The 15,772-nt window shown below is 36.2% G+C and overlaps 2 protein-coding genes across 14 annotated transcripts; one reads left to right on the top strand and one right to left on the bottom strand.

Annotated features, from left to right (window-relative positions):
- The first annotated feature begins 8,749 nt into the window (after positions 1-8,749).
- On the top strand, positions 8,750-9,265 carry LOC104903066 (uncharacterized). The gene has a single exon (XM_010691042.1). It carries the CDS (start codon positions 8,750-8,752, stop codon positions 9,263-9,265), a length of 516 nt encoding a protein of 171 aa, XP_010689344.1.
- A 455-nt stretch (positions 9,266-9,720) lies between these two features.
- On the bottom strand, positions 9,721-13,728 carry LOC104903044 (protein IQ-DOMAIN 13-like). Of its 13 annotated transcripts, none has more exons than XR_008967725.1 (9): positions 13,564-13,728; positions 13,197-13,277; positions 13,026-13,088; positions 12,093-12,153; positions 11,925-11,985; positions 11,737-11,841; positions 11,198-11,428; positions 10,958-11,083; positions 9,721-10,016 (listed from the first exon to the last, which is right to left on the bottom strand). XR_008967725.1 is itself a non-coding variant. In XM_057392040.1 (4 exons), exons 2-4 carry the CDS (start codon positions 11,375-11,377, stop codon positions 9,885-9,887), a joined length of 438 nt encoding a protein of 145 aa, XP_057248023.1. In that variant the 5' UTR covers positions 11,378-11,428; positions 11,737-11,841; the 3' UTR covers positions 9,721-9,884. The 13 variants fall into 13 exon arrangements, 1 of the variants encoding a protein (XP_057248023.1); XR_008967728.1 differs by having other exon boundaries at positions 13,201-13,277; XR_008967731.1 differs by lacking the exon at positions 13,564-13,728 and having other exon boundaries at positions 11,943-11,985; positions 13,197-13,461.
- Between the last annotated feature and the right edge of the window lie 2,044 nt (positions 13,729-15,772).

Below are 15,772 nucleotides of genomic sequence, written 5' to 3'. Positions count from 1 at the left end.
GGCTTGGATTTATTAAATAGGCTTTATATTTTCGAAACGGTTTTGGGTTTAGTTTGTTTGATTGCTCTTCCTTTGGAGCAGGCCAATTAGGATGACGATATGTTTCATCTTTGGGTACTACATGCTTAGAAATGATTTTGTGTCTATAGAAGCCTCCACTTTGCCTGAGGTTGAGGAAACAGAAAGTCAAAGTATATGGTGTCGGGACAAATAACAATTTTAGACGCTCTGAAGTCTAGAACTGATCGTTTTTGCAAAACAAAGTCTGGAAGACCATAACCAACTACAAGTGAATTGATTACCTATAAGAGAAGATGTTAGCAGATAGCACGTGTAAACAACTCAGATAATAATGCAAGGCTGCAAACTTAGACTCTCTAAGGATGCATGAGATGCTTATGTTATGCCAAGCTAAGGTATACGAGGAATCTCATGCGAGGTCAGGGTTATGCAAGTATAGGAAAGGATCTAAATATATATGTTTGCGAAGCTAGAAGGTCTGGATTCGTATAGATAAATAGATTGAACTGGAGTTGTAGAAATAGATAGATTTATTATCAAAAACTATTTTGGTAATGAATTGGAGTCTGCAAGTGAGATTTGCATATTACAACTCTTCTAGATTTTGATTTGGAGGAACCACCTGAATAGGAAGCCTCCTCTTTGGTAAGCTTGTCTTGAGTTAGGTACTCTTAGCCTAGATTAGAAGCTATGACTTGTACTTAGGATTCGGAGGAATAATTGGAGTTTCTTTACTGAGGGGTTGATATGTAAGCAAAGTCAGATATTGCAGAGACCGTGAAATTATCAAAGAGTCCTTCATGGACAAGGAGAGTTCGGATAGAAAAATAAAATGGTTTAATTTATGTCTCAAATAAATACATGTGGGAAAAGCCTTTGATGTAGCTAGGTTCAGACTCGAGTCTATGTCGGCGTCTAAAATAGTATGCTTCTGAATTATAGAAAGTCAAATCATTTGACCTTGATTAATTTATCTTATTAAAGCAGTCGGACCTCAAGATGAGGATTCTTATGCATCTTTGAGGAGTTAGATCATTCGTAGTTCTGGATCTATTTTTTGTGCCCTAACTTTTTCCTAGGTCGCTCTTTCGGGTTTTCAACCTTGCGGGCTTGGACATACCTTAAAGAAGGAGTTAAGATTGATGGAAGCTTTATGGTCTATGTTTAAGGTTCAGGGATTTGGATGAAATTTCAATTGGATGGGCCAAGGTAAGGATCATAGCTTCTTTTTTTTAAAATGCCAAGATAGGGTTTATGGTTTTTAAGGTTGATAGATTGAAGGATTTGGAATGAGGGTTAGATATTGTGTGCAAGCCTCCTAGCTTTACTTTGATTTTTGCCTTTGGCTTTTTTTTTTTTTTTTTGCTTTTGCATTTTTGCTTTGTACATTTTCTTTTGCTTTTGCTTTTCTTTCGCACTTTGAATTTTCTTTCTTTCTTATGTTTGTCTGGATTGATTTTTTTTGTTATGAGGCTTGCACACAATTTTTTTGTGTTTTTGGGTATTGGAAAGTTTGAAGGCTTATTTTAAGGAGCTTTGAGTTGAAAGGCTATTTGGCTTAAGATTACAAAGAATGGTGGTCAAAGGGATTTTATTTTTGGGTTACATGGAGATGGCTTATGAAATGTGGCTTATGTTTGGAGAGGGAAATGACTCATAATCCAATTTTTTTCATTTTTTTATTTCTTTGTATTTTTTTTTATTAATCAAGGTCATTTGAGTGATTTATATTTCATCATTGAATTAGAAGAATAAATGATGGAAGGCCAATGACAATGAAAGAAATTGCAATTATTTTATTAATTTGAATTAAATAAAACATGAGGCTGGTAAAATTAAAATCCTAGAAAGGAAAGAAAGGAGCTAGATAGGGGAGGGACTCTCAGACTCAACCTAGAAAACTAACACTAAATGACTAAGCTCCTTGCACTGTAGTTATGATGCCCAAGGGGTTATTATTATTGATGACTTTTGCTACAGGCGGACCATTATCAACCATATCCTGTAGAGCATTCTTTAAGCCCCAACACATATATGTTAGATGCCTGTTACCTTGGTGATATTTGTAGTAGAAGTTGGAATTCCATTATGAAGATCACTTCTCATATGCGGCATCTAGAGTAGGACCAATGGGTTGAATTGCTTCTCTTGCATGAAGCCTATTGAAATCTTCATCCAAAGTCATGTCCGGAGGAGTGAAGTTTCTTTGGGATTTTTGTGTCTAATGACCCCTATTTTCGGTGTCCATGTGGCATTGATTTCATTACTCTTGGAGCCAAACAGGTTATTATTACTCTTTTTGAAAGAATTGTTGTCATTGTAACCCTTATTTTTAGAGGCTTGCACCTCCGCCTCAATAAGTAGGCCCACCTTATATACCTTCGTGAAAGACTATATAGGTTGGAATTTAATGTGATCTTCGTACTTGGATTGCAAGTTACGGATCCCTAGTCGGACTAGATCCTCTTCAGATGGTATGTTAGTCATTTGTGCGGTCTTTTCCCTCCATCTATTAATGAATGTGAAGAAGTCTTCGTGGGAGTTTTGTTTAGTTAACTCCAACTCACGATGACTAATAGAAAGCCGGGTTTTGTTAATATATTGCCTACGGAACTCTTCTTTGATGTAGTCCCAGTCATCCAGCTTAGTTTTGTTCAATGATCTGAACCACTTGGATGGATTTGCATCCAAGGTTATATAAGTTGCGGCTAAAGTTGCAAAAATAAGAGCCTGAATACCACTTGTGCCCTTTTTTTGCCGTTAGCAAGAACTTGTTTTAATTTCATATCATAAGGGAATCGAACAATTGCTTTCCATTGAGAGACATAGAGATGAAAAAGGCTCTCGAATCATAATTTGAGTTATCGACCCCCTTAAATTTTTTTGGGAGGTCACCCAATGCTACCTTTTTAAGGAGGTTTTCCATCTGTTTAGGATCAATGACATCATGGCCATGAGTTAAACTCTCGAGTGTAGGAATTGACTGGTCAATTGCTCGAGTTTTTTGAATCTCAGTTCAGTATCGAACTTGAAAGGAGGTGGTGGTTGTGGAGTATCTTCCTGTTCTTTTTTGTCAGTTGTTAGTTTCTCTCTCAACATCTTGATCTATTTGTCTTGTTCCTCAAGATGAGAGTTCATCAGTTGGAGTTGAGTCATGATGTCACTGAGTTGTTCATTAGTCTCTCCCATTTCAGATGATGATTCAGAAGTTTCAGACGACTCGTCTAAAAAGTGAGGATTTGTTTGACGATTCTAGAAGTGGGCTGACCTTTTTGCCTCTCTATGGGACGTTCCAAAATTATGACCTCATAATCTATCCTAAACAGTTATCGAATGGACTTTACTTGTAAGCTTCAAGAAATGATTTTTGAAATAGGAAATGAAAATGAGAAATGGAAATGGAAATGGAAATGGGAAGTGGGAAATAAAAATGAAATATGATTTTTTTAATGGAGGACTTCAAATGTACATGGCCTTTGGCTTAGTATGGGCTTGACCATGATGTATACATGGGCCTAACTATATTCATATGCAGAAATGGACAGGATTGGACTATGCAAGTGGATTCGATTCAATGATGGGTTTGGCAGAATACTAGATTTTAAACTTACAGGTTGAGTAAGCAAACTACTCAAAGAAGATTGCCTACATGGACTTAAGGAATACTAGACTTTGAACTTAGGGGAGAGTAAGCAGGCGAGGTGATAGGTAGTAAGACTAGGGGAAAAAGCAGACTAAAAAGACTAGAACTTGAACTCACATTTGGAATAAGTAGGCTAGACAATGATGGAGGCTAGACATTGAACTTACGAGCGGAGTAATTAGGTTAGTGTAGGCGTGGATTTTTCAATTCCTTTAATGCCTACACGCGATGAGAGCGCTTTTATATGACTATCCCATTGTTAAGGTTTTTGTATTGAAATCGTTTTGAAGTCGCCAACAATTCTTCAAAGGAAGAATCATAAACGTAATTGGATATTGGAAAATCGTAGGGACAAATTAGGGATTTATACCAATGTAGATTCCCCCATCATGACTCCATAGATGGTTAAAGTGAACCAAAATATTGGGTTCGGGGGTGAGGGTACAATATAGTCAGGAACTATATTGCCCATTGTTGGCCTCTGCTAAATATCGATTCATCACAGATTTTATGCAAAAGAATAATCAAATAATGTTTTAAGCACCCTAAAAGTAATTAATCTAAGTTGGTTCAGGAAACACATAAAAAGACTAATTATTTAATGACAAGTTATTACACAATCAATATTAATGGGTTCCTAGCATGTTGTCCATGTTATAATTAGTTAGAATATTGATTTAGATCTTGATTAACAATAAATACAAGGTGATGAATATTATAATCATGCATGCATAGAACAATCATATAATAACATGAATATTATATACAGAAATAAAAGAAAAAGAGGTTATAATTTACAAAGAGACGTGATCATTAATTAAAAATCTACATCATGACAAGAAACGGTTAGTAACTTCAATAAAATAAAATATAATTATTCAAGGATCGGCAGGATTATACCTTTGCAGTTTAGATCGGAGAGCGTAACGACCTTCAGGCGAAGCAATCTTGGAACCAGGAATATAGTTTGAGTAGGAACATGAATTGATTCGAAAGATTGAAAGTGCAAGAGTGTTTAGTATTCGAAATTTATTTCGAAGTGTTCGAGAGAATTTTTGTTCGTAAAAATAATAATTCAAATCTGCCTAAGATTTGGGAAATCAACCCGTATTTATAAGCAAACAAACACGTGCGCTCCACGAAAGCCTTGCGCCGGGTGCAGGCCTACTTGGCACGCGCAAAGACACGCGTCAGGTGCAAATTGGTGCACTGACGTGGTCCATCCAGTTTAAAGCCTACACGACACTTTTTTAATAAGATAAAAAAGTATCTTGCGTCTCACACTAGACTTGTGCCAGGCGCAGGACTCTGTGTGATTCAGAAGTACACATGTCCAGCGCTCTTTGGCGCCTGACGCGATCTGGCCAATGTGTTGGACGCACTTGGCATACTGAACCGCCGCGTCCTGCGCGTATTCCGGAATATTCGGTTTTTTATTCTACGCGTACTTTACTTTTAAGATGCCATTTTTAACCCTAAAAATCCGGAGATCAAATTTTATGGGTTGAAAATCTGATTTATTTTCTAAAGATAATAAAAACATTTATGAAAATATTTATTAACACAACAAATATTCAATTGGGATTTAAAAATGGACTTAAAACATTTTACTGGTTTAATTTGCATTAATCATCATGGATAAAACCCCCTCAAAAAATCATCATGGATAATTTATTGGGCTCTTATAATATTATGTCAAAATATACATGGCCTAGTTACTCGGACTGCTCCTCCATTAGGCCGTGCCAACTAATCGCGGTATATTTCTTCATTGGACCCTTAAATAGGGAGACACGATTATGTGTCTACAGCTAGGCAATAAGGAAGGCTAGAATTTAATTAAGCTCACATTTAGAGTAAGTAGGCTAGACAATGAGAGTAGCTAGACTTTGAACTCACATTTAAAGTAATGGAGGTGTGCCAAGGTAGGCTTAATGCCATACTAATATAAATGTTTCCGGACGATAGGCGTAAGGGCGGTCGAAGGGGATGGATGTCTGAGCGGTTAAAGAGTCGGTCTTTAAAAACAAAGTATATTGATAGGAATATCAGGGGTTTGAATCCCTCTCCATTTGCGAGGTCATAAGCTGATAAAGGGCATCTAAACGAAACACTTCCTAGAGGACTCTTTCTTCTACTTTTAGTCTAGTGACATATATTGAATTGAGAGTATATACTTCAAAGTAATTGATACATGCGCGTCAAGTCGACTCAAGATATTAAAATTAGATGATTTTTCAAATTATTGGATTTGGCTTACAATCTAAGGTTGCAAGTGGTGTTTTAATTTTAATATTAATCCCGAATTTGTTACTTGCATTACTTGGGTTAATGACTAAAAGTTCATTGAAGTTCTTGCCATGAAGAGTTGGGACGTGAAACAAGCTTGAAGAGTACGTCCAGCTCTAGTTCTATTTGGGTGCTTTTACAATTATATCATCTTGTAATACTCTGTATTTTTTATTAAGTTGTTAGTTATAAATTTTTAAAAGGTTTTATATACTAAAAGGCTTTTTATTAATTATAAAGGTTTTAAATAGGCCTTTATATTAAATAATGGGTTTTCAAATAGATTCTAGCCCAAATTATATATTGGGCCTAAGTTCACAAATCTAATCCAAGTAATTGGTTAATAAAATTAAAAATATTTAAAAAGAAAATTCAAAAAGGATTTACAAAAGATTTACAAAAAAAAAATATTATCTTTAAAACTGTGAGGTGTAAACTCACGTCAGGGAGTTATATCCAAATTGATTACTTTGTTTTTTTTATTATTTTATCTTTTGGTTAATTAAGCATCTAGACTATTTATCTTGTGGAATATTCCTCTATTCTAACTATATGATCATAAAAAGATAGTGTATCCTAGCTAAAATTAATTATCTTTTCTCAAAAATCTATCTTTTAGTTTCCTAATCCTATTCCGATTCTACATGCCAACTAGTATAAATAGGGATCTTTACCCATCATATTCTTCACACCAAATTTGAGAATTAAATCTCTTTTCTCAAGTTTAAACTCTCTATCTCTCTCTCTCTCTCTCTCTCTCTCTCTCTCTCTCTCTCTCAGCCTACCTTTCTCTTCCTCCCTAGTAATTATTATTATTCAAGGTGCGTGTATATGTAGATTCTTAATATATATTTGGCATGTGTAGTATCATGTTTCTAAGTTGGTTATTTGGATTAAAATACACGTTTTATGTTTTAGTTGAGTTTAACTATGAACGATGTAATTTTGGAATAATACGTCCAAGTTGTTAATGTTTAAGAATAAGAGTTGTTTTAATCTACACTAATATGTTAGTATCAATATGTTAGTATCATTAGTTTTACTTGGTGCGGCAGTCTTATTGAATTTCTTTTTTTGTCAGTATTGTCATGGATATTAGCTTACACTAATATGTTAGTATCAATATGTTAGTATCATTAGTTTTTCAAGCTCAATTATCTATCTTGTTATAAGGTTGCCTAATTATTAGCATAATTATCATTACTATTCATATTAGTATTATCATAAAAAAAAAGTATTAGTTCATGTATGATCAATAAGATTTTCCAAGATTATTTCATGAATAAGTTATCTATTTTATATGCCTTTATATGGCTAAAGTTTTATATAAGAATTATTATTCTTTTTAAAGGAGTATTATTTTTGAAGGATTTATATTAGTTATATGATCTTTTATGGTCACAATTATAAAGAGGCTGCGACTTGTTGTTTATTAGCAAGAACGGTAGCTATTATATTTCACCCATGTACTTTTTGCATTAAGTCATGTGGACAAGGTAGTTTCCCTCGTAATAGACTCATTAAGGAATACTAAACTTGGGGGGTGTGCACACTTTAGGAAAGGTACCTAGGCAAGGAAAAGGAGTTTTATTAAAGTTATATACTTTATATTATACAAGTTATTTCAAGTATCCAACGAAGGTTTATATGAGTATTTTGAATGTTTAGTAAAGTATTTAAATTTTCGCATATACATGGACTCAGTATTTTAATTTACTGACACACATTTTGTTTGTTTGTTTTATGGCTTTGTCCCTGTGATGGCCCTTTTGGTGAGAAGATTTTACAGGTTGATTGATGTATACTTCGTATGGGGGAGCTAATGAGGAGTAATACATAGCTTAGTTTAGTAGTTATTATTTTTATAATTCCCTTTGTTATAGTAGAAACAATAATTTTTATTTATTTAATAAAGTGAAGTTATTATTATTAATTCTGCTGCATTGTTAAATTTGTAGTTAGTAGTTTTAGCCTTTAACGTTATCACGTGGCGGTAATATTCTCAAGTGTTATATCAAAATATACTCTTCAAAAAGAGAGAAATTTGGGGGCGTTACAAAGTGGTATCAGAGCCTTTAGGTTTATTAATGAGAGTTTGGGTAGATTTAGGAAGGGCATATAAGTTAGAGTTTCGCATTTTAGTGCATAAATTTTTTGCATTTTATTTGCATAAATTTTTTTTCTTATCCTGCCTAAAAAGTTATATTTCCAAGTATAAATATTTTCCAATTTATATATTTTGAAGAAAGGAATAAGTGTGTGGCTTTATTTTTCTGAGGAAAGTTCTGGCTAAGGAAAGACTTGGTACTTAAGTTGGCCGCTTGTGCCGCACCTCTCTTTCCTGGGAACTTCCTCGATTAATTTTTCCATACACGAAAAACCTAGTATTCGAAATAAAAACTTATTATATACATATATATATACTTAAATTTTTATTTTTATTTTCGAAAATACAAATAGTTTGAATTTTTTTTCTTTGTTTCCTTATTTACAATCAGATTGTTGTTCTTATGAATAGTTGTATGACTTTTCATCTAACAAAGTATGGAAATTTTATTAAATTTTCATAAGGATGAAGATTTTTTTTAGTAGCTTTAATAATTAATATTTCTGTAGTTAGACTACTATTCCTTATAAATGTTAGTATTCCTTTTCAAGGATTAATAAATAAAATTTTAGTTTGTTCTTTTTATGTTATGTGCAATTGGTCAATCATATTATGAATCATGATTGTTGTATGAATTACAAATTTAGTAGGATAACTTAATAAGTAGTTTGTTTCTTACCCAGGAAGAAATGGCCAGTAGACCCGGAAGTAGATCCAAAGCTCGAGCAACTCTTAAGGAGTTGACCTCTCTGACCAAGAATTTGGCTAAGGCTATGACTTCTCAGTTGAACCGTCAACAAGAGCCTGACCTATCTGGCGAGGTGTTTAAGAAAGTAACCTCTAGGAATCCACCTGTCTATGATGGAACAGAGGACCCAGCCAGTCTTGAGAACTGGATTAGAGAGTTTGATAAACTGTTTACTGCTGTTAGGTGTGATGATGAGTTAAAAATCAACAATGCTACATACTACCTAAGAGAGGAAGCTGACTTATGGTGGTCCCAAAGGAAGGAGTCTTTGGCAACTCAAAAGGATTTTGGGTGGGAGCAATTTAAGGAAGCCTTGAGAACCAAGTTTTACCCACCTCACTTAAGGAAAAAGAAGTGCCTAGAGTTTACCAACCTGAGGATGGGCACCATGACTCTCAATGAATACTACTCTAAGTTCATAGACACTAGTGGACAAAACATCAAGTGCTCCGGTTAAAAACTATTCAAGTGCTCCGTATTTGACCCATAGCAGACGTCAAACGAGCACTTGAGTATTTATCAATTGCTCCGGTTGAAAACCGCAGCACTTAAATTTACAAGTGCTCCGGTTGTCTTAAAAACCGGAGCACTTGTGAATTTTATATATTCAAAATACATCAAGTGCTCCGGTTGTTAAGAGAAAACCGAAGCACTTGTGAGTTAAGTGCTCCGGTTTTTTCCTAACAACCGGAGCACTTGACGTATATTTTTTTTAAAAAAAAAAAATTGTTGTTGCTGTTAGAACGCACCCGAAATAGAGAGCAGTATTGCTACTAAAAGGGTTAAAGAGAAACTGAAACAGGGCCGTGGTACACACATGGTAGGTGCAGGTGCAGCAGCATACTCTTACATGACGATTTAGAGGGATTCAAAATGAAAAAGTTGCACAAAGGGAGAAAATATACACTTTACTTAAACAACTATAATATATTCACAAATCGCTCCAAGGAGCATAATAACTGTGATCCCTAACATAATTATTTTAGTGTTGGAGAAGGAATAAGAAAAATAAATGAAATAATTACATCTCTATGCTCCCTCCACATTGAAAAAAAGAAAAAAGACGTTAAAGTCAATCAGAGGTAATGACTCGGCTGGTGGGGGGAGGAAACAGCCAATAATGGGCCCCAACCTGAATGACAATGACAAGGACGGATCAACTGGAGGAGTCGTCCCATTTCGGCAAGGTGAAAAAAGCGACCAGAAAACTGGATTACAGAGAAGAATGTTAGTTCTCAGTTGCTAACAGAATCCACGAATAGAACTTTCTTATATAAGGTAAGCAAATAAATAATATGATTTAGCTTGAAAACGGCAAGCATACAGCATACGTTTTTTCTTCTCTCATTCATTTACAGTTTCCTCGCCAGGGAAACAAACAATACAACTAAAGTTGGGACCCTATATATAAAGCAATATTTGTGCCTAATTATCTCTACCTATCTGTACTGATCTCAATTTAGTTTTCAGTTTTTCACAATTCTACATAGGTAGAGATAGCAATATGATTCAGTTTAGGTATATGATTCTTCGCTTTCCGATTCCAAACATTTCCTATTCAAACAAAGGCATATCAAACCAAGTTAGTTACTAAGGTACGCATAGTCCAGATCTACCAATTCTTGTTTTATGCAAAGAAGCAATTAGAAAGTTCTGATACAGCTTTTTTGGGTCAAAAATTTTAGTAGTATAAGGTTTATGTACCTTCTAATGATACAGGAGCAGATGCAAGGGTTCAAAAACTACATGAAAAAATATCTGTAGTCATCTGCTTTTCTTGCTTACTTTTTTGCATTACCTTCTGTGTACTGTATTACTATGTAGGCTCTCTCATAAAACAAAACAAACAGAAAAAGGTGCTACTAGCTACTGATATTGATTCAGGACTGAGTAGAATTTTTTTATGCATAAAAAACCTCTTGCTATGACTTTGAGAATCTGTGAAACACGAAAATTTCTGGCACAGAGGTTTCCCTCTTTCAAAATGTTTCCGTTTCCGAAACATGAGCTTTTTCCGTACCAACGAAGCCCAATCATCGCTGGGAACCGAGCTTTCTCCGTTCCAGAAACGTGTCTGTATTCTACGCTAAATAGTTCAGAATAGCTCAGGAAAACCCATTTTATGATATAAGCCAAAGAGATAAAGTACCTGATGGGAATATGCATAGGCCATGGCCCTTTCTCTCTTAACAATCGCATCATACTTCCTCTTCATTCTAGCCTCAATTTCTTGTTTAGTCAGCGTGCTATCATCCCATTGATCCTGGTTCTCAGACTGCAAAAGGATTCATCTATTGATATAAAATCCACGATTTTAATGCTGGTTGGGAATGGAATTGCTTGAATGGAGGGAATTATCACATAGAGAAAAACTGAACATGAAACTTACCATCCACTTAGAATAGCTGCTCTCTAGGTCTTGCTCATTCTTATATGCAGCCTTACGCTGTAGCACCTGATTTTCTAACATCTGAATTCGCCGTGACTGAATATGATTTTGTACGCGAACCAGCATCTGCATGCATTTCAATGCATTTGTTGTTTGCCGCTTCACACTATGCCCTTTCATTACTCCTTGCAGCCTCACCAAACCTCTTAAAGCTCGAAAGCTCTTCCTTGCCTGTAGCACATGTGCAATAATTAGCAAACGCCAAGTTTCTAATAGCACTCTCTCAAGATACACTTGAGTGCGAAAATAGATAAAGTAAAATTGATGGTCAAGCAAGTGAAGAATCAGTTGTCACTAACACTGTTTCATTCGTGGAAAAGCCACACATCAGTTAATCTCCAACCATGAATAACCAACACTACGTAGTTGATATAAAAAGTGATTCACTTGATTGGTTTTCACTTTTTGGTGACCTAGAGATGGTCAAGGTGAGTGCAACCTATAGAAATGACCATTGCAATCCAGCATAGATTTCTCACCTAAACTAGAAACGCCAGGGTTCACAACCAATGTCAGGCCGAGGAAACAATCATCTGCCTTGCTGTCAAAGTCCCACAAGTTCAGTTTAAGGTTTGGCTTTGTTTCTGTTAAGCAAAATGGTGGTTAAACATCATAAAAAATTATAAAGAAGCAGGCATACAGAAGTAGAATTCAAATTAAAGCTTACTTGTATAATTAGGCTTACTATGAAAGGGATCATGAATGGGATGAGGCACCTGCAAAGCAACCTGCCATAGCTCATGTTAGGTTATCAATATCAAGCATATTGCTTGCCAAAATAACCTTGGAAGATCTAGACAAGCAACAGCCCTGTAAACATAAATAGCTCACTCACCTAAATTTTACTCCATTTTTGCTTCTTTCTTGTAAACCATCTCCTGCATTCAATTTGATATCTGTTTTCATTATGAAGCTATAGCTCTAAGGATATATCTTACATCACACTTGACCAAAGAAACTAAAACAGAAGAATAACCCGGGTAAAATGATATTTCAGAGAGAAATTAACATCAGACAGGACAAGAGCTAACATAGAAGTAATAGGTGAAACCAAGCCATACGATAAAAAAAATAGAATTTCAAACAAATACATTATTAAAACCAAGTCATTACTGAAACCTAGATGAAAACCTTAACGTTGAGAATGCTCGAAAATCTGTGGACTAACATTATAATTTCAAACAGAAAATAGGGCTTAAATTGCAAATTCCCAGAAAATATGAAAACATACCAACGAAAAATGCAATTAAAGAAATTTAACTAGAAAAAGAGATGCAATCTAACGAGAAAGGAGGCAGATTGCTGCAACAATTCACCTATTAATTCTAACCTTAATTAGGTTCATTATAACAATTTTGCAAAATAAGATAAAAATACAGATTTTAAACAAATGAAAAACATCACTTGGCGAATAGATTTTGATCTACAGTTGCATTTTAGGTCGTTCATCTGAGGGACATCATCTAAGGCATCTTTCAAGTTTAAGAAATATGTATGGTATGTTATGTCATAAAATGTAACCAAGTCTGAACATATAACAAAGCAACAGTCATTACAGATAGTCTTTTTACATACAATTGAAAATAGTGTTTTTAATACAAGATCCCCTTTTGGAGCACTCCAAAGAGACTTTAGAAGACAATATCCAGTACTATATACAACTTTTTCGATCATCACAAGTGGCAAAGTCATAAAAAAGGAAAATAATTTATGAAATTTTCCATCAGCTAATGGGAAATTTCCCAAACGATTGAATACGTCTACTAACCTGGACAGCAGCTCGATAGAAGAGTTCCTCTCCTACTGAGCTTGCAGCAACAATGAGTATAAACTGCAAAATTGAAAAAACTAATTTAATTTAATCAGATCTTCAACAGCTAATCAAATCACACATGGTATCCCTTAGCAATCAAGTTCTTCAGGGCTCTAAACTATTTACCTACCGCGGTGACATTCCATTGAAGAAGCTACGAAGCTCCTCATCCTCCACATCCCTTATCGCACGAGCATGGGGTGACACCTTTACAACCTCATCATGCATTCAGTTAATACAGGGCTTTAAGTGAAAAGAAGTAAAAAGAAAGAAAAAGCCACCATGACAAGAGAGATATTTTAAGCCATCAAAGTATTGAATTATTACCAAAAAGTAACTGCCGGAAAGAGAAAGAAAGTAAAGAGGGGACTAAGAAAATTCAGGAATCACGAAATTAAGGGCTAGATTTATCTTCTAACAATCAAATTTAAGAGGAGACTCAAATATAGGACTAGATTTATCTCAGATTACAATCGAGGAAACAGAAACTCACCATTTTCTCCAAGACTCCGACGACCGACGCACCACTAGTTGAACGGACCGCGGACCGACCACGACGAGGCAACGACCAGCCGACTGAGAGGAGACGAAGTGCGAATGTGCGATTTCCGAGAGAGTGAGAGAGTGACTTGAGTTTGAGAGAGTGACTTTGAGAAATGAAACGGCGCTGAGGAAGTTTTAGATTTTGTTATTTTTTTGGAGGAAACCTTGTGCAAGTGCTCGAGTTGATTAACCGGATCACTTATTCACAAGTGCTCCGGTTGACTAGTCAAATGGAGGACTTGACATGAAGTGCTCCGGTGGGCTATTCAACTAGAGCACTTGTTAATTTTTTATATTAAAATTTTCACAAGTGCTTAGGTTGATTATTCAACCGAAGCACTTGACAAGTAGCACAAAGGAGTTTTTTCCACTAATGAGAGTTAATCAGGTTTGCACCTGAAATGGTTCCAACTGAAGTTTTAAAGGCTCAACGATTTGAGCAAGGGTTGACCTTGTCCATTCAAGGGAAATTGGGAGGGGCTAACTTTAATAGCCTTGATGAAGTGTATGAGAGAGTTGCCCATCTATTCGGGATCAAGGGAAGAGAGCTAGAAGTGAATCCTGGAGATAAAAGGAAGGGGCCTAGTAATGGGTTTCAAGGTGGAGATAAGCGTCAAAAGACTAATGGGGGATTCAAGCATGAAAAACATGATAAAAGTAATGAGAATAACAACAATCGTAGTCAACCTAAAAATGAAAAGTCCAAGAGATTACTACTACAAAAGATGTCCACGAAACCACCCAGGGAAGGACTGTGAATGAAATCTGGTAACTTGTAGGATCTGTAGCAAGTTAGGCCATAGAGAATATGAGTGCTTCCGGAAAGACTCAACATCAGTAAATCTTAAGCCAACCCAGAATCAGGGAGGTAACGGGAACAAAGGACTCCAACAGCAAGCGTTGTCCCATAATCGTGTTCCTCCTAAGAATGAGAACGGAGGAGACAACCAGGCTAAGACAAATAATCAAGGTCGAGTGTTTGTCATGAGCAATCGTGAGGCTGAAACGACTGCAGGCATAGTGACTGGTACTTTCTTCATCTCTTCTATTCCAGTTAAGATTTTATTTGATTCAGGAGCTTTCACTCTTTTATTTCCAAAACCTTAGTGGGGAAACTTAAGTTGGGCAAACCCGAACTTATAAGCATGGATATAGTCATACCTTCCGGAGATGTCATTAACGTTCCTAAGCTATATAGAGATGTTTTAGTGACTATGGTAGGGGTAGAATTTCCTTCAGACTTAATTGAATTCAAATTAGATGACCTACATGTTGTTATGGGAATGGATTGGTTGGGAAGATTCAAAGCCCAAATAGACTGCAGAGCCCACAAAGTGACCTTGAAAGGCCCAAAAGGAGTCAAAGTAACCTATAGAAAAATCATTCAGAAGACCAGTCCAAGAATGATTTCTGCTATGCAACTCAAGAAGGGAAATTCTATATGGTGACCCTCAACTTTTTAAAATTCTATTTGGTAGACAATTTTTATCTTTCCTCTATTTGGTAACCCTCTACTCTATTTTTTTAATTTTATTCAACCTTATTGCATTTTAAAATCATTTTTTAATTTCAAAACTGATTTTTCAATTACAAAAAACTGATTTTGAAATTTTAAAAAAAACCCAAATCCTCCCCCACCATTACCACCCATCTCACCCTCCTTTCCCCTCCCTTAGCCTGTGACCACAACAAATTCCGGCAACCCCTCCCCTTCCCTTCTCCATTTCCGGCTCCCCATCCCTGTTTCCGGCACCCCCTCCCCTTCCCTTCTCCATTTCCGACACCTCCTCCCTTTCCCTTCTCCATTTCCGGCGACCCCTCCTCTTCCCTTCTCCATTTTCGGAGCCCCAGCCCCGTTTCCGACGCCCCTCCCCTTCCCTTCTCCATTTCTGGTTCCCCTTCCCTGTTTCCGGCGCCCCCTCCCCTTCCCTTCTCCATTTCCGACCTCGGCCACGCCAACTCCCTACCCCGTCCTCAATTTCGACCCCCTCCCCAACTCCCTACTCCATTTCCGCTTTTCCTGTAGGTTAAGGTTCCAGGGAATCGGTTTCGTCGAGGTGGTTTTGCAGAGTGGATTCTGGGAGGGGGTTATTTTCGATACGGGAGGAGGTCGGAAATGGAGAAGGGAAGGGGAGAAGGTGCCGGAAACAGGGGAGGGG

This window comes from Beta vulgaris, chromosome 9 (genome assembly GCF_026745355.1).
Source record: "Beta vulgaris subsp. vulgaris cultivar EL10 chromosome 9, EL10.2, whole genome shotgun sequence".
In the NCBI taxonomy this organism is placed as follows: Eukaryota; Viridiplantae; Streptophyta; class Magnoliopsida; order Caryophyllales; family Amaranthaceae; genus Beta; species Beta vulgaris.
This window is presented reverse-complemented; position numbering and strand designations above follow the sequence as displayed.

Bases quoted from the DNA above. Each gene is read 5' to 3' on its own strand.
- LOC104903066 (XM_010691042.1), top strand. From the start codon at position 8,750: ATGGCCAGTAGACCCGGAAGTAGATCCAAAGCTCGAGCAACTCTTAAG.
- LOC104903044 (XM_057392040.1), bottom strand. From the start codon at position 11,377: ATGAAAGGGCATAGTGTGAAGCGGCAAACAACAAATGCATTGAAATGC. The intron at 11,084-11,197 runs GTAAGTTTCATG...ATCCTTTTGCAG, and splicing joins GCAGCTATTCTAAGTGGATG to TCTGAGAACCAGGATCAATG. The intron at 10,017-10,957 runs GTACTTTATCTC...TCTGTAATCCAG, and splicing joins CCTATGCATATTCCCATCAG to TTTTCTGGTCGCTTTTTTCA.